Here is a 20,549-nt window from a genome sequence, read left to right as displayed (position 1 = left end):
ATGATTGCCCCATCTGACCCCTCCACCTTTTTTAAAGATCAAACACTAATTTCAGACTTTCTGCCAAGTGTTTCCCTTTTCTGATCTCTAAGTTGTCGTGATTTAAAAAAATGAACAAACCCCCACCCTCTAAAATTAAATTACTCACCACACCAAAACTAACTTCCTTTCTCAGGCCTTGTCCAAATATAGCTCTTGCTTCAGAAGGGGAGAGATGAAGTTGCTGGAGCATAGGCTCCACAGACGTTCCAGCTGCTTCACCTTAGAAATGAGCAGTGTCATAATGAGAATGAAGGAATCTTAGAATAAAAGAATAATGAGCGGTGTTTCTAAAGTCATTGCTAGTTCTGTATATTCTGGTGCGTGCATTCCTCTCTGCTCAGCTGAACCTCTTCCACCATTACAAGTGTTCCCTCAGCATTTGTTAAGAAAGAATATCCCCTTCACGGTTGGGTGGTGATGATGATGACAGTCATCTTAACTGGTGAGTCAGTGATGGAAATCTTCCTTTGCTCTTTGCCTCTGTAACAGAAGTGTGCTGCCACGTTCCTCACTGTTCTACTCCAAAAGTGTGGTTGAGGGAGGGAGACAGACAGATGCAGAAACAGAAATGGCAAATTTGCTCTTCTTTTAAAATACTACATATGAATTGACTCAGAAAAGAGGAAGCTTCTAAATAAAAATTATTACTAACCATACCAGCAGGCTATTTTTCAATTGCAGTTTCAATAGCACCTTATCTAAGGATAAGGTGTTCACTACTGGTGTTACCTGCTAGCACTGAGACTTAATGTATATCAGTGTTTTATTTCAGCAAAGTCATAATGAGTAGAAAAAGTATTTTTCTTGATGTTGTTCTGAGTTTATTTATTAGGCCTCAGATTTGTGTCAATTTAAGGTTCCTCTGTTCGTCAGAATGAGAGTGTTGAAGCTTCCCGTTACTGTGTTGAGACCGATGTTGCATACCTAGTAAGATAAGTCCATTAAAATGAATCAAAATGCTGTCATTTATATGGCTTTAATTATCAAGGGACTAAAATCTCTGATGAGCCATTGTAACACTTCTGTTAAAAATGCTATTTGACGTAGTGTATACTCTGGGAATACTGATTATACACCTCTCTAAACATCTAAGGGAGCTGCAGACCTGTGGTCAGGTATTTGGGTTGGACCACTGCTTCCAGAATGGAGTTGGTTCAATTTATTAGGTTAAAAAATATAAAAAGTACACTGTTCGTGTTTATTTTAAGGATCTTAAGAAAAGAGTATTTCTTTGAAATAAGGAGGATTACCCGTGATGTTAACACCAGATATTTGCATCAAAAGCCAGCTGCTTTTATCTTGGTTAAAGCCTGATATACTTGTTTTCCTTCACTGAGTGACTGGTATGTATTTTGGACTTCTTACGGAAGCTGTATCAGAACATATACACTATACATCTGGCCGTGATTTGCTGCTTATATGAGTGTGCTTTGCTAAGCGCAAAAGCTCTTAGGACAGTTTTAATAAAACTGTGTAAAACACAGTTTCAAAAGGAATAAAATGGCAAAACTCTTTATTTGAGGTCCTCCTAGATAAATTCAGAGTGCTTGGTCATATGATCTTGTGGGTAGTACTGAGAGGTGCACTTGAAACTGTGACTACAAATTATGAATATTTTTGCAAAAGCATCACACCTTTAGGTCACTTCAATTTCAAAATGGCCAACTTAAATACAAAAATTTTTTACAAAGCCTGTTTTATCCTGTTTTCCTACAGTTTTGCAACACTTGACAGAGTAAATGAACATTAATTATGTTCAGCTACCTCATGTTACATGCTGAACATACTCATTCTAAGGTTCAAAAAATAAATTTGTGAAAGTGATTAACTCCTGTTGAATTACAACATACGCATTATTATGGTATGCATGTGTAAACTGTAATGTATTCCTGTTATCTGTTTAAAATAATGATAAATATGGAAATCTAGAGGTTCAAGGTGCATAAACACAGGCAAAATGCTACAAATCACCAACCCTTTTTCTTAAGGACAAAAGATGACTGCATATAGTGACATGCAGTGCATCTCTTCCATTTTTTTTAATCCATTCCAAAATGCCTAAATGTTAATTTTAGAGTATTTTCTGCTTTTCTTCAGTTGTGAATCTGTCCCAGCAGATGTGTACCACCTAAGCGTATAATTAGAATGAGAAAAATCTACCATTTTTATTCGTGACTCATATACTTAGTCAGCTTTAAGTGCTTCTTTCTCGGTAGATAACATAGTTCACTACCTTAGAAAATACTCAAAGCAGCAAGCAGTGATGTGTAGTATCTGTACTGCTCCTGAAATGAGAATACAGAAGGTTGTGTCTCCAGCGCCATGAAAACACCAGTGTTGAGTTGTGTCACTTTTTAATGAGCACTGTAGAAATGCGGTTTTCCAGATTAAGGGCTAATCCAAAATCCAGTGCCGTATGCAGCTCGAGCTGCTCTTCATGTCCTTTGACAGTAACTACTGCCTAATTAATACTGTTTCATCACGTTCCTGCAGACTTGTGCAGTGCGTTTCTGGTTGGGGTTTGGGTTTTTTTTTCTTTTGTGCTGCAGGCCCAACTTGTAATGTCTTTAAAATGGCAATTAGTCATGTGTTGGGGCTGTTTTTAGAGATCACAAAAACTCCGAGAACGTGTCTAGAGTAACCACTAGTCTGTGCTGTAGCACACTGCAGCGTCGAAGATCCTACAGTGTGTTCTTGAACAGGTAGTGTCTCTTGAACACTGAATCATTTTCCTACAGACTTCTCACTCTCCGTTTCTCTGTTCATATTGTTTCCATGGGTTTAGACTCTTAATTTACCATAATGGGTATGTGTGTAACCAGGAAGTTGTCAGCTTTTGTGTTAGCAGGCTTATACACCGTCTACGTTGCAACTGTGCGGTAGTCGCAGCAGACGCACAGCATACCAGCCCTGCCCCTTGTCTAGCTGTGAAGATGGCAGAAAGGGTTTCAGTCGTTCATGCACTGCAGAACAAGTAACCTGGGTAGCAAGGCAGAGGTAGCAATATCAGATCTGGTCAGTATCTCATTCATTCTTTATTTCCTGGCGGGATCAAGGTTCTTCTAAAGGAACTTCACAAGTTCCTACTGAAGAGTTTTTAATCAGCAATTTCTTCAGTTTGACTGTTGCAAAGAAACCAGTTGTACAGTTGAGATAGATGGTGAATTCGAGTCACTGAGCTTAAATGCTTTGAAGATACAGAAAACTCATTTCCCTAACATGCCTGCATAACAAATGACTCCTTTATTTGAAGAACCATGTGGTCCACTAAGAAGGGATAATGTCCTGAATGCTTGCCACACTGTAGGTGGAGAGGTAATGATAACAAGTAGAGGTAATTAACTGGAATTCAGAAGTAAACTGAGACCAGATATGGTTTTGGACACAGCACAGCACAGAGCAGAGGCTTCAGCTTTCCAAGAACAGGGCATCTGAGCCTTTCCAGAGGGGGGGCACTGATTACGCCTGGATCACTGGCATTGACAAAGGCAGTGACTGACAGGCTTGTTAGATCACAATGCTGACTGAAAAGAGATACTGTCTGTTCCGTAGTGATCCTGGGCTCCAGAACAGGATTGCATACTTAAAAAAAAAAAGACTGCAATTTGAGGACAAGCAGTAATCAGTTTCTGTAGCTATGCCTTTTCTCACTGTGGAGAGCCTGGGTCATAGTCTGGGAACACAAGTAGGAAACCTACAGGAGAACTGTGGGCTTATAGGTAGTTCCAGAGGATGCAAGTAGGGTGTAGACTGGACTGTTCTGGACTGTGAAGAAATGAGGGAAAGACCATAGTGCTGGTTTTGTAGCTGAAGGATGGTATTACAAGTCTGATTTCCAATCTGGAGAGTGTCAAGAGGGGTGTTGTGTAAAGTAGTGGTAGTTGCTGCTACCCTGTCAGTTCTTCATTCCACTATGTCTGCTGACTTAGGAACAACACAACACTTCTTCCTTCCTGGGTGCCCTCTCTTGATGGTCAGTGGGAAAACTTGGTCCTGTGCTGTCGTATTGTTGTTGTTGGATTTTTTTGTTTGCTTGTTTTGGTGCTCCTGACCCAACAAGGAGATGACCCTCATTGTTTGAGAATCTCAACCTTACATGTCTGGGAACAAATCCTACAATCTCCCAAGTCTGTGGATGCTGCAGAACAGTTAAGTTGTACAGATGGAGCGACTGGCTAAGGGTGGAGGGGCTTCAATGCAAGCTGACATTTCCTAGGAGCTCTCTGTGCAAAAGCGAGCAGGGCTGTAGAGATGGGCCCTGGAGGATGCCTGCCTCATTTTCTGTCTGCATGGCGATTGATGCTGAAACAGGTTATCTAAACTATTTGAATAGTATTTGAATAGTTGAATCTTCAAGAATTGGCCTAGTGTGCTGGGTGTTTAAAGAAATGCAGAAAAACTCCTCACTTTTCCCCAAGTTATAATTTTTTTTTTTTTTTTTTTTTGGTAAGATCTGCACTGTATTTTGGTACAAATGACTACACTTGGTGCAGGCAGGAGCTTTTGACTTCTGGTGCTTCCCTCACAAGATCCTAGATGGATATGAAGAGGAGATTTTTATAAAACACTGTGATTTAGTTTTGAAATAGTGTGAAGAAATAGAGATTTATTTCTTTTTAGTGGATACTTAATTTCCATCTCTAATATTTGAAAGATAATGGTGATCATTACGTCACAGACAAAATATTTTCCACTGCTATGCAAGAGAGAAATGAGACAGCGAAAATTTCCGTAGTTAGTGGCTTTTGACCAAAGGCTGACATAAATAAATGAAAAAAAAAAAGGGCAAGAAACTCCAAGTGGGCGTTTCCATAAGAGTGAGCTTTCGAAACAGACCCACCAGTCTATCCCCTGGTGACCACAGAATCGTAAACCAGAGCACAGGGCTGGCAGAGAGCAGTCCTCCTAGTTACACCACACTGCTTCCTAAAGACGACTGTATTCGAACGGTTTTCTTCCTGAGCGTGAAGTGAGTATGCTGACAGCAGTGACAGAAATAGTTCTCAGAATTACATTTCTTTGTTTATATTTAAAATAATTTTTGAATTCAGGATTATTTAGATCTGACTATGGTCAAACTATCTTCCTGTTAAAATAAGATCTTACTTTCAGGGAAGGGTAAATTAAATTTATGATTAATTGCTTATATCATGATAAATAACAGAAAATAGAGGTATGTAGATAGAATTTGGACAATGCAACAAAATGGTGAAATCAGTTTATATGCAGATAAGATATATTAATTTTCAGCTAAGAAGGGGGGAGGTGGGAATTAAAAACAAAACTTGTATAGCTGTCATTTACCAAAAAATGAAAAATCTGCATGTGAAAGTAGTAGTGATGTTATCCAGATTATTTTATTACTATTAAAAAAACCCCCAAAATATAGTCTCTTTGAGTGAGTCCAATTGATTTAATTTCTAGTTTTGAAGGAACATATTTTGCTTGTAGTCTAAATCAATTTTTTATAAGAGCATGTAAATTTGGCCCCCTAAAAATTGGTTTAAATGCATTACTTTTGAAAAATCATTTGTTGAAATAAAACCAATGGAGAGGTTAACAGTACATTTGAAAACCTAAACAATCTCCTTTCCCTTCATCATACTTTCAAGGCTACTTCCAGTCTTAAGAAGCCTCGGCTGGTCAGTCCTATGAGATTTCCACTGGCGAAGGGGTTAGGGTTATTTACTAGCCATGGAAAAACAGGCATGATAAATTTAACAGAAGCCAAACCCATTCTTGTGACATCACACTTACAGAAATTATGACAACTTGGGGAAAAGAATAGCCATCATTAAACTTGGACCAACAGAATCAGACTGTACTTTGTCCAGCAGTACAGTGTCCTAAATTTGGGCAAATGAGTCTTACCATAGGTACTGTCAAGTGTTCCTTAGCTGCAATATGTTGTAAGATAAGAGTACAGTGTGTTCGTAACCTGTTTTTTTTAACCTCCTTTTGTAGTAATTTTTAATAGCCTTTCTGTTAGTTTTGGCAAGGTACAAGGTTATACATGAGACCTAATTAAAATGCATTCCAGATTAAGCTGATTAATAACATCTATTGGCAAGTACTTGAGTTGTAAACATACTATTACTAGTGCTATGCTAGAGAAGATCACCTCAAAAGAAAACAGAGGACTGTAAGAATGATACCGAAGTATTTTGAGGGATACATAATAAATGCATAAAATGGAAGAACAGCAAGTATCTAAATCCAGTCTAAGCCTAAGCTAAACCTAAGTAATTAACATTAGAATTTCCATTCAAATGCAAGGAAACTGTATTGCATATTGCATAAGGGATTTAGAATGCGGTTCTTCTGTAGGTTGGGGTTTTTTAGATATTAAGTGATTAGTATTTTCTTTATACTGGGTTTCCTAAAGAATCTAGGCTTTTGAGCAGCCCTCCCTGCACACGTGTTTGTGTGCATGGGCATCACAAAAGGAGCAAGAACAAGTGAGGGTCGTTACATTTAGCACTCTTTGGAGTAATTTTGAAACCGTTAGTGTTCGTTGGTCAAGCTAGCCACCTTTCCTCTGTACTTCTCTTGCTCGCTTAAGAACCACTCAGTTGTAGCTGGAAATCTGGCTGTTCATGTTGACAGACAGGCTGTTCCTGTAGTAGAAGGCTGTAAAGACAGGTTTCTATGAAAGTGGTGGGTCACCTTTCTCTGTTTAATTATCTTTAAATATTACTGAGCTACTCACTTAATTCCAGCTGTTAAGTTTATGGTGTGGGAAATGTCATTTTTTTTGTATGTAGAGTAACTGGGGGAGGGAAAGAGACGTCAATTTGTGATGAAAGAGACAAGATGATTATATGCTTTATTACGATCAGTTTTTACACAGAACTGTGAATGACTAGGGACCTCTAGTGACTTGTAAACAAATTCATTGTAGTTGAGTATTTCACAGAATTTGTCAAAAACTGATTTTTTTCTTTTCTTTGAAGGAACTTCATGTTGGTGTTGTTTATGCCAGAACACAGTAAGCAAGGCAAATTAACTCCCGCCTCGTGTAAACTTAATTGGCCAAGACAATGCAATTGAGTATGAATTCCAGGTGGCTTTGGAAATGAAAGGGAACTGAGCTCTGGCTGGAAGCTGAACGTGATGACGGCCTGGTCTATGGTAGGGAAGTTGAAAATGGAGAAGAGGCACTCCAGAGAAGACAGAAATGTGGAACAAGATGCTGGGGAATGCAGTGCTGAATCTGAGGAATGGACGAGCTCAGAAAGTGAGCCTGAGCAAGCATACTGCAGAAGCAGCTGTAGCAGTAAGTGGAGAGAAAAAGAGGTTTCCACTAAAGCACATCGGCCACTCTGTCGGTCCCCTTGTCTGGATCGCCCAAGTTTTTCACAGAGCAGTATCACACAAGACTTGAAGCTAGACGAATGCAAAACAAATTTGGACAAGGAATACCAAGCTAAAATGGATTTTGCTTTAAAGCTTGGGTATGCAGGAGATCAAATCCAGGCTGTACTGAATAAATTGGGAGCAGATGCGCTCATCAATGACATTCTGGCAGAACTTGTGAGACTTGGCAACAAAAGTGAATCGGAGGGACAAAGCAGTGCCAGCAGTACCACTAGTACTCTGGTGCCAAGAGGCCCTTGTCCAAAGGAAATGGCAAGCCCTGAACTGTCACTTGAAGATGAAGTTGTGGACAACAGTGATAACTTGAGGCCAATTGTCATTGATGGAAGCAATGTGGCTATGAGGTGGGTCTCCCTGTTGCAACATTTGAAAAGAATACATCGCTACAATATTTATGAGAAAAATCAATATTGATGGCAAAGTCATTTGAAGTTGTGTAGTATATTTACACTGATAATACATCTTTTTTTATGGACTCTTTAGTCCAGGCTTTTAATTATGCTGTTACTCCTTTATATGTAACCCATATTCCAATTCCCCTTTCCTCCTCTACCAACCAAGTCAAGCCCTGTCTAGCTGTAGTGTGCTTTTGTGTGGATTGGTTTAATATTTTTAAGTCCTTGAGCAACACAGAAAATGGTTTTTCTTTAATGTCCTGAGGCAACCAAATAGGGGAGGAAAACTTGCTTCTTTCTGAGATGACATGCAGTGCATGCTGATGATATGCAGTGGACTTCAGGGTATTTGAGCTCCTGCTGATCAAGCCTGTTCAGAAATCAAAGCAATTTAGCTGAGTCAGTACAGGGTTATGAATGAACCGAATGTGCTGACTCACACAGCTATGGTGCTTGCAATTTCACACACGAGTACACACGTGCACTTGGCACGTGCCTGGGTCAATGCTAACTCAAGAGATACCTATTCCATGCCACTTCTGAGCTCGTCTGTAGAGTATACAGTTCAGCTAGCCAATGATTTTTTTATCGTTGAGGAAGTATGATTTTCCGTGAGGGAGGTCTTTTTAACAGTCCTGCTCTGTGATACCAAGATTTCTTCAGGTAGTGTTTGCAGAAGAGATTTCCTTTAGGATCAGCTCTCTGCTCTAAAAGAATTTGTGATTTGAATTTATTTTTTTCAGTGTATTAAGAAAATTCAGATTTTTATAGGTATATTGAGTACTCGGAGTTTTGAAATACATAACTTCCCAAATCCAATACAAATATTTTATATACAGGATTTTTGAGCGCCAAATTGTGCTTAGATCAATCCAAAAGATGATTCTGTAAAGCCGCATCACTGATACTGGATTTAACTTTTTTATTTCCTTTTTTTTTCTGTGCCTATTGCCTTTCCAGTCTCTCGACTGCTTGAGTTACTCCTGAGTGTAATGTGTCAGCAACTAGAGGAAAGTGTGTGTGTACTCTTACTGTTGCATAGCTTAGAACTGATGTTCTGTTTAGAGAATCGTGGATTATCTCAAGTGGGAAGGGGGCCATAAGGCTCATCAAGTCCAACTCGTCACTAAATCTGAAAATTTGAAAAGATACTAAATTCTCTAAGATCTGAAATGTACAAAAATCTAAAGAAAAACACCATAGCAACATTGTGGCTCCTGTATTCATTTTTTTAAGCTGCAAGGATTTGGACTATGCTGGTGACCCGTAGGCCTTAGTTATACAGATGATATTTGATGTGCCTGCCTTTGGTCTGTTTCAGCATTGCTTTCTGTAAGATTCTGAGCCCAGGAACAGCACGCATCTTTTGCTTTGGTCCAGTGATCCATGATGTTGTTCTATAATAATGATATTATTTTTACTGAAGTAAAATTTTGAATGATAATCCATGTAAGCTAGTCTAATAAAAAGGTTTACCTGTCTTTATAGACTTTGTTTCGGTTATATCCTTTGACCATGGCAGCTTTAGAAGAAACATCCTAAAACCAAACACTCTACCACAGGAAAAATAAACACAAATCTGACTTTTGTCCTTGTTGTTTCTCAAACTTCTGCATGTTTTTCAGCCATGGGAATAAAGAAGGATTTTCCTGTCGGGGAATTCAACTAGCGGTTGACTGGTTTCTGGAAAAAGGACATAAAGATATCACTGTGTTTGTACCTGCATGGAGAAAAGAACAGTCTCGACCTGATGCACCAATTACAGGTAACAGGTCATGCTTGTCTTTGACCCCTTGGTTAAAAAGAGAAGAACGTAGTGCATGAAGACACAACCTTGTCATCTTTCTGATGAGTACTACATGCTGAGCAGTGGATGTGATGCTGCACGATGATTTTGCACTCAACTGTTTGAAAACACAACAATTTCACTGGCGAGAAAGCAAGCATTTTAAGTATCTGCACCTGTAAACAATGCTGGGTTTTTGTAATGTTACTGGATCATTTAAACACTTTGGAGAAGTAGTAGTCGTAATTTCCCCACTAGCAAACACTGTTAAGCATGTAGGAACTTATTCTTAGTTCCTGGGCAAGTAAAAGAATAAGTACTATCAGGCTAGGGACTCATTTAGTAGGATCATCTTGAACACTGAAGAGGCAGCACGTGTTTTGACCCATAGAAAGTACTTAGGTTTTACTCCAGGCTAACTAGAAGGCTGCTGTAATACAGTAACAACTGAGTTCTTGACGTGCTTAAGAAGATTTAGTAAAGCTACATGGTTATTTATGGAGGAGTGGTTATGAAGCTTAAGTATCGAATATTTACCCAGTGCTCTGAAACCTTGGAAATAAAAATGGCACTCTGGTACCACTGCATCTAGCTATTTTTTTAGTGATAATGGGGACTGTTTACAAACATAATCACAAAATACTTTTTCAGAAAAGAGGGCAAGAAGTTTCCTATTTCAAAGGCTGCATTTCTTTCTTTTGACACTTTCTAAAAAGCTGGTCAACTAAAACTGTTTTACAGATCAAGAAATCTTACGTAAGTTGGAGAAAGAAAAAATCCTTGTTTTCACCCCATCTCGAAGAGTTCAGGGAAGAAGAGTTGTTTGCTATGACGATCGATTCATAGTAAAACTTGCTTATGACTCCGATGGCATCATTGTCTCAAATGACAACTATCGGGACCTTCAAAACGAAAAACCAGAATGGAAGAAGTTCATAGAGGAGCGGCTGCTAATGTATTCTTTTGTGAATGACAAGTATGTTTTTTCCTTTAAAAGTAAGGGAGTTTGCTAATTCAGAATCCTCAGCAAAAAAATAAATTCACATTTTATTTCTTTTTCCTTAGATTTATGCCTCCTGATGATCCTTTAGGACGTCATGGTCCAAGCCTTGAAAATTTCTTAAGGAAAAGGCCAGTTATTCCTGAACATAAGAAACAACCGTGTCCTTATGGTAAGTGCCTAAGTCAGACTGATTTGTTGTATTCAAAGGTAGGTGAAGCAAGCAATTAACTAACATCTTGTCACTACTGGAAAAAGAAAAAAAAAAGCCATTTTTCATTTTGCCATCCAAGCAGTATATATACATATATATATATTCCTCCGTTTTTATATCCTTCATACACATATTAATAAAACCAATGTCACAGAAGATTAAAGATTACCAGATATGCCTTGTGGCTAACACAGCTTTTTGCTGTTTTCTACTGGTTTGTATTCAAGAAGGAGATCTGTAACTAAGCAGACTGTGTTACAGCTGTTTTATTTAGCATTGAGTATGTTGTCGGTATTGAAGTCATGAGCCAGTAGAAAGGAAAGCGATGTGTCTTGCCCTTGATGCGGTGATACATGTGGATACAGGCAGCAGTCTGTGACTGCCTGTATATACAACATACATAATTATTTCTTGGGAGGTTAATACAAAAATATTACTGTTGAAAAGTGGTGAAAGATGCAAAGAAAAAAGATAGCGACTGGTGATACTGATAAGTTTTCCGTTTCTTTAACCTGAAAACACTTTTCTTCCAGGTAAAAAGTGCACCTATGGGCACAAATGTAAATATTACCACCCAGAACGGGCAAACCAGCCTCAAAGGTCAGTAGCGGATGAGCTTCGAATAAGTGCCAAATTATCTGCTGTGAAAACTATGAGTGAGGGAGCCTTGGCCAAATGTGGCACAGGGCCGTCCAGCTCCAAAGGAGAAATCAGTTCTGAAGTGAAACGCATTGCCCCAAAACGTCAGTCAGATCCAAGCATTAGATCAGTGGCTGTGGAGCCTGAGGAAAAGTTGTCAGTAGCCCGGAAGTCCGAGGCCAGCTCTGTCCCGTCTCTGGTTTCTGCATTAAGTGTACCAACGCTCCCTCCACCAAAAAGCCATGCAGCTGGTGCATTAAATACTCGTTCTGCAAGCAGTCCGGTGCCAGGTTCCTCACAGTTCATGCATCAGAAATCCTCACTGGAACATATGTCCAGTGTGCAATATCCTCCTATACTAGTCACCAATAGCCATGGCACCTCAGTGAGCTATTCTGACCAGTATCCTAAATATGAATCACTGGGGGACCATGGCTATTATTCCTTACTCAGTGATTTCTCCAACTTGAGCCTAAGTAGTATCCGTAACACAGATTATTACGGGGCTGATATGGACCAGGGGATGTATTCTAGAAACTCAAGCCCCTGTCCTGACAATTGCTTAAGCCATACAAGTAATGATTCTTATTCCTCTTACAATGACTTGTACCTGGGTGTAGCAGATGCCAGTCCAGAAGATAATGTGAAGATCCACAGACTGCCATCGCAAAATCGTCTTCAGCCTTTTTCCCATGGTTACCATGAAGCCTTAAATAGAGTTCAGAGTTACGGAACTGAAGAGCCTAAGCAACCCCTTCGCAAACAGTCAGTTTCCCACTTAGGCCTACATGCCCAGCATCCAGTTGTTGGAGCACGGTCCAGTTGTCCAGGAGAATACCCTGTGCCTCAAAATGTTCATCCATCAACTGCACAACCAAGCCGTGCCTTGGTCATGACAAGAATGGACAGTATTTCTGACTCACGGCTTTATGAAAGTAACCCTACAAGGCAGAGAAGACCACCTCTCTGTCGAGAGCAGCACGCTAGTTGGGATCCATTACCATGTGCATCAGACTCTTACACTTACCACTCATATCCACTGAGTAACAACCTCATGCAGCCATGTTACGAACCTGTAATGGTCAGAAGCATGCCTGAGAAGATGGAGCAGCTCTGGAGGAATCCCTGGATTGGGATATGTGGTGAGCCACGGGAACCTCATATCATCCCAGAACATCAGTATCAAACATACAAGAACCTCTGCAATATTTTCCCTCCAAGCATTGTCCTTTCTGTGATGGAAAAGAATCCCCACATGACAGATGCACAACAGCTGGCAGCTATGATTGTTGCCAAATTAAGAACAGGGCGTTAAAGCATTACAGCCTCTTTTGGATAAATTAAACTACACAGTGTATAGCACCTGGAGAAAAACTTAAATGAAGAAGGAAGGGGCCAATCTATTGTAAATATTTTCTACTAAGTATAAAATCTGTACACAGTAGCAATCATATATATGCTGAGGCACTATATAAAAGTTGATTGTATTGTAAATTTTAAGATTTTAAATATAGGGATTTTTAATAGTATTTTATAGGAAATGCATACCTTGCTGCATGGATAGCTCATTAAGAACTACAATGTCACGTTCAGTGTCTCAAAGCTGTTACTAAAGAATTCTTGTTAGCAATTACATTGCATGTATTAGTGTACACTTTCAATTCGCTTACAAATACCTAATCGGCCTTTAAAAGTACGCTGTATACACACCCAGATGACTTCTAGGGTTTCAGCTTTGTCATTTGACACTGCCGACAGGCATATAAAACTTTGGAGGAAAAGTAAACTTGACAAAAATTAAAATACTCAATTTGTAAAAGGAAAAAAGTGATTTCGACTTCTGAATGTCAGTTTTGTTGGTATTTAAATTTCAAAACTGTTCCCTGAGAGTTTGAGTATCTATTGTGCAATACGTTAGCTCAATCCAAAAGAAGCAAAATACTTTATTAAAAATTAGGACCAAAACATTGAGGGGTGTGAAGGCGTGAGCGCCATTCAGTAAACTAAAAGACGTTTAACTGTAGCTTCTCTCTTCAGAACTGCCTCTCAACTGTGCAGTGAGCAGCTGCCAGCCCAGATGTCTAAACAAGCTGAAACAAAATTGTCAGGTTTACGTAAATCGGGTTACTCAGCCTGAAGCAGCAGAAACTGGATGTTAACGTGGAAGTTCATCAGCAACTACAGCCCTTCCTCCATGGCCAAGGATGGCGTTTGAGTGAGCTGAACAGTCACAATGGCTGTGCAAGATGAACTTGAGAAGGGCGGGGAGGTGGCAGGCTGCTTCTTGAAAAGAGACGCTACAGTTTGGGTTTGTGGCAAAGCTGGCCTGGTTTTTACTCTCAGATCCACGCAGAGGTGTGCATTTGCCTCACAAAGGCTTTTAGAGTTCCTGTTTCAACAGGTGAGATAATTTTGTGTGGCATTGTTTGCGCAACTGGTATCTTGCTCAGGGTGGGAACCTTTGTAGCTAAATGTCTCCAAAAGAGGCGTTTATTGTTTTTTTTAAGCTGCACTGACTGGACGCCCTTTTTTGAATCCACTGTATATTTCAACATTTCGAACCATTACTAACTCGATATGTCTCGAGCTAGGACTTGTTGACTTCTACTGTAGTTTTTTTCATGAAAGTTGAGAAGGCCTGGTTTATGGCCTTTTGTTTCTTCATGAGAAGGTGTGACACTGCCTAAATGTTTCTTACTGTGAAACACACGGAACGTGAGGCTGCAGTCAGGGTTGTTTCTGGTGTTTTGATAATGGCTTGCATGCTGCTTTCTGGTTACCTGTTTGTCTGAGCAACAAAGTTATATCATTTCCTCCACTTGTGTTACTGCAATGGTTGGTTTGATTCAAAATATCTTGTGGGCTCTTGATCATGTGTAAAATCTGTTCCTGTCACATTAAAAAGAACCAACAACAAAGCACAATTACAGGTGCAATTACTATAATTAATTCACTGCTATTTGATACTTCAGTAACTCTATCATTTCACAGAAGATCAATATCCTTGTGTTGGTACAAGTAACATATATGATGACCATGTCATTATGTATTTAAAATGAGTTAACTCAAAGGTGATTCTATGCTTACACTTGGTGTTTAAAAATAACTTCTGTTTTAATTAATTGGTTATTATCTCTGTTAATGAGGAAAAAAAATCTTTGGACATTTTATAACAGTTGGGAAAAACAGATTTACCTCGAACACCTTACAAAAACATTTCTTAGTAACCACCATTTTATATTTTTAATTTGCAATTAATTCTTATTCTCTTCTCTTGCATGGTATAAGCAGCTGAGAGCAATGCCTCAAATAACCAGAAATGACCTTTTGTTTGTTGATACAAATTGTATCTCTTTTTCTTGATTGTATAAAAACTGTGTATAAAGAAAACAAACACTCTAGATTAACTTCAGTATTACATTTTTCACCACAATGTTTGTGACACCATGTGTCACAGGGAAGTAGCCCATGAGTAATTATGGATCTTTTTTATTTAAAATGGGCACTTGTAGTTTATAGACAAACAAGGACAACTTTTCAGAACCGTTTATTATGTGCACAGATCCTGTGTGTACACCTCAAAGCATTACGCTGGTATCTTTAAGTCTATTTATTAAGCAGGTACATTCTTGCACTACTCTATGTAAAAATGTTGCCGTTAACTCATCTGCATGTGTTTAAAATGTAACGATGTAACTGCTATAGACCCTGCTTTGTTCTTAACGGATTAATTTATAAATTATTTAGGTATAAAATGAAGTTTATTGTGCACTCCCGTTTTCCATCTTGCATGGAATTAAATATTTATATGTAGAAAAATGTTTGTTCCCTTTTTCTCCAATTATAAAGATCAGCTATTTTAAGAGAGGTCTAGTAGGTGGTTTTGATGTTTTTGACCATGGAAAATTGAGCAGAAATTTCTGCGTGAAGTGTCGGGTGGTTTATGGAGATACTCATTTCTGTAGGACTTGTTAGTCATTTTAATTTTCACTATTTTTGTCTTGCTGATAGCGTAATTCCTTTTTAAACAGTGGGAATGCTATGCCACTCCAGACCCAGCATACTATTTCCCTGAGGCGCCTAGAAGGCAAATTTGTCTTTTTCTGAGAAGCTATCAGCATCTATCATGCACAGTTACAGAACGGGCAGAGTAGCCTTGTGGAAATAATGTGCAAAACTTGTGCTTGCTCAGTCCTCCTGAGAGGCAACGCCACTTCTGTACGTGATGTAGTCTTTCCTAATCAGCTCCTTTAAGTGATAACTCCGTCATCCACATATGTTTTCAGATATGTTTACAAGCCAATTCAAAACACTGACCCACTCATTACTCTTCAGCGCATAAGCTTAAGATTTCTTCTTACATGGGAGAGTTGGTCTTACTAACGCCTGGTCACAGCTGTAATCTATACTGTAAATACAAGACTTTTGTATAAATGCTCTTTTTGAGAGCATGGTATTTAAATGTTTTTAAAACTGTAAGAGAACAGTTCTAGAAACTATATTTTAATAAAATCCATAAAATTACAATCCCAGATGAGAAAAAAAAAAAAAGTGGGAAGGTAAAATCCTGGCCTACTGCAATCAGCAGGAGTTGACCAGTAGATTTTAGTGCTTTACTGGGGCCAGAGCATTCCCTGGGAGTTCTGATTTCCTGACCTTTCATCTTTAGCTGTATTACTTTCACATAATTTGTCACTTAAAAGTATATTACCTTAAACTCATGAATCATAAATCAAACGCTTTATGGGATGTCAGTTTAAGTTATTTAATGTTTTTTGTAAGAATTACATGTCAGTAATATATTAAATTGTACATATAGATGATTTCACTACTGTTGGTTCTGTTGTTGTATTAAGCTGCAGTAGTTGGCTTTATTCATTTGTAGAATTAAACGTTACTGTTTAATTGTTGTAAAATTTTATAAATCTCTTTGGGTTTTTTCGGTTGACCCAAATATAATGTAAGTCTTAATGACAAAAATGAGTGAAAATGGATGTTAAAACCAGTATGTGGTATTCGTAAATCTCTGTAGTAACAAGCGTGCACTGCTCTAGCTGCTGCTGCATGTCATTCACTCACTAGCATGAGTCTGTTTAGCTTTTGTAAAACTGCTTTAACTGTAAGCTTAAAAATAGAAGGTGTGGATGTGGTTGCTTAGAACAAGCAGAAGGATCCTCATTAAAAAAAACAAACAAAAACCTAAACATCTGTCTAGGTAAGTTACCCCCTACATCCTTTTAATGCCAGTTTGCCTCAAATTGTGAATTCTGGCATTTTGAAATTCTTACTGATGGAGTCGGAACACGCAAAGAATCTGTCCAAGTACTGCAGTTAAAAAATACTCGGGGACACATATGTATACCAAACCACAAACACGAACCTTTCAAGGGACACATTGTGACTAGAGTAATTTTTAAAACTTCACTCTGAAGAGAAGGAACATGCATAATTTCTGTGAGACTCTGCGCACAATGCGGAGATACTGCTTTATCTTGACTTGCCAAAAGTTTACCTGAAGCATTAGTATTACGGGACTCAGAACAGTCAGATCATGAGATCTGCCACTACTACTGCTATGGTGAGTGTTCAGCTTTAATACTCCTCTGATGTACCCAAAGCTTGTCTGTGTGACAGACCCCTTTATTAACTGTATTTCTTGCAATTTCAACTGGAAAAATGTAAGTGATTCACCGTCACTGAGATTACTCTCATGCCAGTGTTGGTTAGCCTTTGAAGAGCCAGTATACAGTATCTATGATTTTGGTCTGTGGTATTTAAAAGTCTGTAAATGTATTAAAACAATTGAGAAAAGCATCTGAAAGAAATACAGGTTATTACCTGTTCCCCCCTGCTCTGTGTTAAAAGGTTTGCACAATTATGTAATAATATGAAACATGTTAAACTATATATAAAAAAAAAATTTGCTTATTTAATAAAACTGGGAGCCATTGCATTATTTGTAGCTTTTCGTTCTGTAACCATCTTTAGGCAAGAGTCCCAAGAAACTGTTTTGTCAGAAACAACTGTTGTAGTCTGCCTGAATTATTTCTCAGTATTTTTAGCTGATCTACTGAAAAATACCCAGATTCTGAAATCATACATAAAATATAAGCATTATCTGTGAAGGAACAGGTGAGAGCTTTACTTTTCTTCAAAAAGCAGTGGAAAAAGTACTATTTAGGGCCTGCTGTCTTTGTGGGCCTCTGCATTACACAAATTTTCTTTTACTATTGAAACATTTAATCATTTCCCTTAGTACGGGGGAGGTGATCCCATGTCATTTGTTACCATTGCTTTGTCTCAAACTGCTTGAACTTATTGGGGAGGGAGGGGGAGTAAAGCTAACAAAAGGAAAACTATATACAAAGATCACCTCTCTCCAGATCTGCCTGAACTTCTCGCCATTACCATGTTTGCTCTCAGAATGGCCAGGAACCAGCTGACTCAGACTGCATAAACCCAGTCAAGTACCTGTAGTACAAAGGTGCCTTTTCCTAATCCCAGGCCTCTGTGTTTAACTTCAGATCCTCAAGCATACCACTCCTGAAAACAAGTACTAACTAGATTCCACAGGATATTCCTACTCTTCCAGTTTTCTCCCCAAAACCGTAATCCCTAGGTAGAGCTGAAGTCCTTGTTAGAGCAGCTGCCTTTGGGAATGAGAAAATGGAGTATTAGGGACTTGAAGAGCCAGGAACAAATTATCCTAGTAAGGTTCTTCTAATCTGTCCAATTACTTACGTGGGAAAAAAATTTTAAAAGTAGAAAAAGCTAAAAGGGTCCCAGGCCTTAACTTCCTCAGTAATTCCTATCTGCATGATTGAGTTTCCTGAGTACACTTGAGGAACTGCTGGGTAAAAGGAGAAATTTCTAAAAACGTGAGAAAGGGGAAGGTCTTACATGAAACATTGCTCATAACAGAAAGAGAAGTTTGTCTTCTTTTGCATGAGCACTGCTTGTTTTTAGAGAAGGAAACGTACAAGCTGTCTTCCATTTTAAACAACTCTGGGCTCTCTGGTAAAGAGCAACTGCAACAGAACAGGATGACGAAGAATTAGAACGGTGAAATAATACATGATGGACATTTAGCTATGCCTTTAGTGGAGAGCCAGCCCAAAGCACCCACGAAGGGTGCTCTTCTAAACCTGCAATTCAATCCTATTCAATGTACTGCTAAATCTTTTTGGTATCTCCTTCTAGAACATTAGCACACGTCAGCAGTAGCTCTGAAGGACTAAAGATTCCATTTTGCAATGCTGCAATGACATGTTTCTGTTTAGTTTGTAAGTATTACAAATTATTAGACTGACTCGGAAAACGTCTCTGTCTTACCCTCCAGGGGATACACTCCAACAAATTCTTCCCAAGTCCTGCAATAAATACCTGCTTAAACTCCTGGTTTTTGACAGGTAGTTGCAGAAGCCTCCAAAGTCCAAAAACCTTTAATACACGTAAAGAAAACTGAATTTAGGAAAAACTAGCTGGAAGTCCTTTTTCTCAACAACTTGCCAACAAGGTACTCAAGTCCATTTCAGCAGTAATCGCACCAGGTCTCAGCAAAGACCACTCTATTAGTTATCAACCTCAGCAAAATCATGAATAGAAATAACATCAAGCAGAAAACGTCAATTAAAAAGAGACAGTAGTGGCCTCAAGACTGTAACTTAAAAAAGAAGGACGAGAAAAGAAATTTCAAAGGTGTTTATGTACTACAGCGTATTCAGCTGTGCCATCACTCAGTTTGACCCCTGGAGCTCCATGTGAAATCCTAGGTAGGTGAAAATTGTAGCACATCCTGGCAAAATCATGCTAACTCATACAGGACAATATTGGCATCCCTGAAATAGGAAGGGCTCAACAGTCTGACTAACAAGGACCAGAGGAAACTTTCCAGAATACCTGAGTGAAAAAGGAAAAACAGGATCCAGAAAGAAGTTTTGCCTTCAGTCGTTTGTATTTATTAACCATAAAAAAAATAAGGAACACTGAGGTATTCTGTAGCACTCTATCTGTATTTGGCAAACATCAACTAAAAGTTCATGATAGTGGTTAAGCAAGACAATGGTTACTACACATGGAACTTAGAACACAACACCTTTATAAAACACCGATTTTACATGGTAAAAGTCAGTAAGTAGTCAAAAAAAACACCCTCAAAACCAACATCCTGGAGTGGCTATTTCCCCGTCATCATTACTAGTTCTTCCACGCCACTTATCCTGCACAATACTGAAAGCTGCAGAGCACTCTGCTGTCTTAGAAAAGTTGAAGGCCACTTTTTATTTTATGGAAGTCATTCTGGGTCCACAACAGTCCTCCTGCCACAGGAGTATTCAGTTCTGCAGAGCTGTGAGAGGAAGAGAAATGAAGCATGTAAGAACTGAGCTGATGTAGAAGCTCACACCACCAAAGTACTTTCGGTAGCACTTTAAACTTAACAAGTTTTACTTCCAAAACAAAATGCAATGTCTCATTTTTAGGTCTGAACATAGAGCTGCTGGAATGTCCTTGGTTTTTAACCAGTTCGTCAAGAAAGGTAACAGTCCTGAGGTGCAAAAGGTACCGAAGCGCAAACCAAAGGAAAGGCCGCTAGTTACTAACAACTGTGAGGGAGACACAACTTCAGAAATGACCACACAACAGTTCTCCTCTGAGCTTTCACGTGTCCTTTGCAGGTGGGAATACAAGCCGATGAGGTGAAATGCTAACGCAGCAAGCAGTCAACATGAAAACAGTCCGTCACAACTTACCAGTGTTACAATGCCTATACATCCTGCACATCGAAACGAACCGTTCCTGTGGCTTCATGAAGAGCTCACAGACACTAGCACACTTACAGAGACTTCAATGGAAGTTGTTGTTTGGGGACACCCACAGCATGCTCAGTAATGTCTCATTTTAGAAGGTGGCTCACTCAAACGGGCGTAAAATCCCTTTTCATTGCAGAGGTTTCCCAGTCAAGGCAGAGCCCCAGGAGATGACCCATTTACAGGACTACTGCTAAGACGGCACACAAAGGTCAAGTGTTCGCAGACATACGGCACTGTCAAACACAAGGCTCCAAGAACAGGTGGAGAACATAGATAAACCTTTCCC

At 39.0% G+C, this 20,549-nt stretch overlaps 2 protein-coding genes across 2 annotated transcripts in view; one reads left to right on the top strand and one right to left on the bottom strand.

The window, feature by feature from the left end:
• Positions 1-7,155: 7,155 nt before the first annotated feature.
• ZC3H12B (zinc finger CCCH-type containing 12B) lies at positions 7,156-12,768 on the top strand. Its single transcript, XM_010138939.1, has 5 exons — positions 7,156-7,763; positions 9,440-9,579; positions 10,342-10,576; positions 10,666-10,772; positions 11,348-12,768. Exons 1-5 carry the CDS (start codon positions 7,156-7,158, stop codon positions 12,766-12,768), a joined length of 2,511 nt encoding a protein of 836 aa, XP_010137241.1.
• Positions 12,769-19,709: 6,941 nt separating this feature from the next.
• Positions 19,710-20,549, bottom strand: part of LAS1L (LAS1-like (S. cerevisiae)) — a gene marked incomplete at its 5' end in the record, with an annotated part of 19,067 nt that continues 18,227 nt past the window's right edge. Inside the window, one exon of the mRNA XM_010138940.1 lies at positions 19,710-19,800. Coding sequence (XP_010137242.1) covers positions 19,710-19,800 — 91 coding nt within the window. The remainder of the gene's footprint in view (positions 19,801-20,549) is intronic.

The sequence above is a fragment of the Buceros rhinoceros genome, unplaced genomic scaffold (assembly GCF_000710305.1).
Source record: "Buceros rhinoceros silvestris isolate BGI_N320 unplaced genomic scaffold, ASM71030v1 scaffold16136, whole genome shotgun sequence".
NCBI classification, from domain to species: Eukaryota; Metazoa; Chordata; class Aves; order Bucerotiformes; family Bucerotidae; genus Buceros; species Buceros rhinoceros.
The sequence above is the reverse complement of the archived record's forward strand: the minus strand, read 5'-3'. Positions and strand labels throughout refer to the sequence as shown.

Excerpts from the sequence above, each read along its gene's own strand:
- ZC3H12B (XM_010138939.1), top strand. The coding sequence starts at position 7,156 with ATGACGGCCTGGTCTATGGTAGGGAAGTTGAAAATGGAGAAGAGGCAC. Across the intron at positions 7,764-9,439 it reads GGAAGCAATGTGGCTATGAG|CCATGGGAATAAAGAAGGAT; the intron begins GTGGGTCTCCCT and ends CATGTTTTTCAG. Across the intron at positions 10,773-11,347 it reads GAAACAACCGTGTCCTTATG|GTAAAAAGTGCACCTATGGG; the intron begins GTAAGTGCCTAA and ends CTTTTCTTCCAG.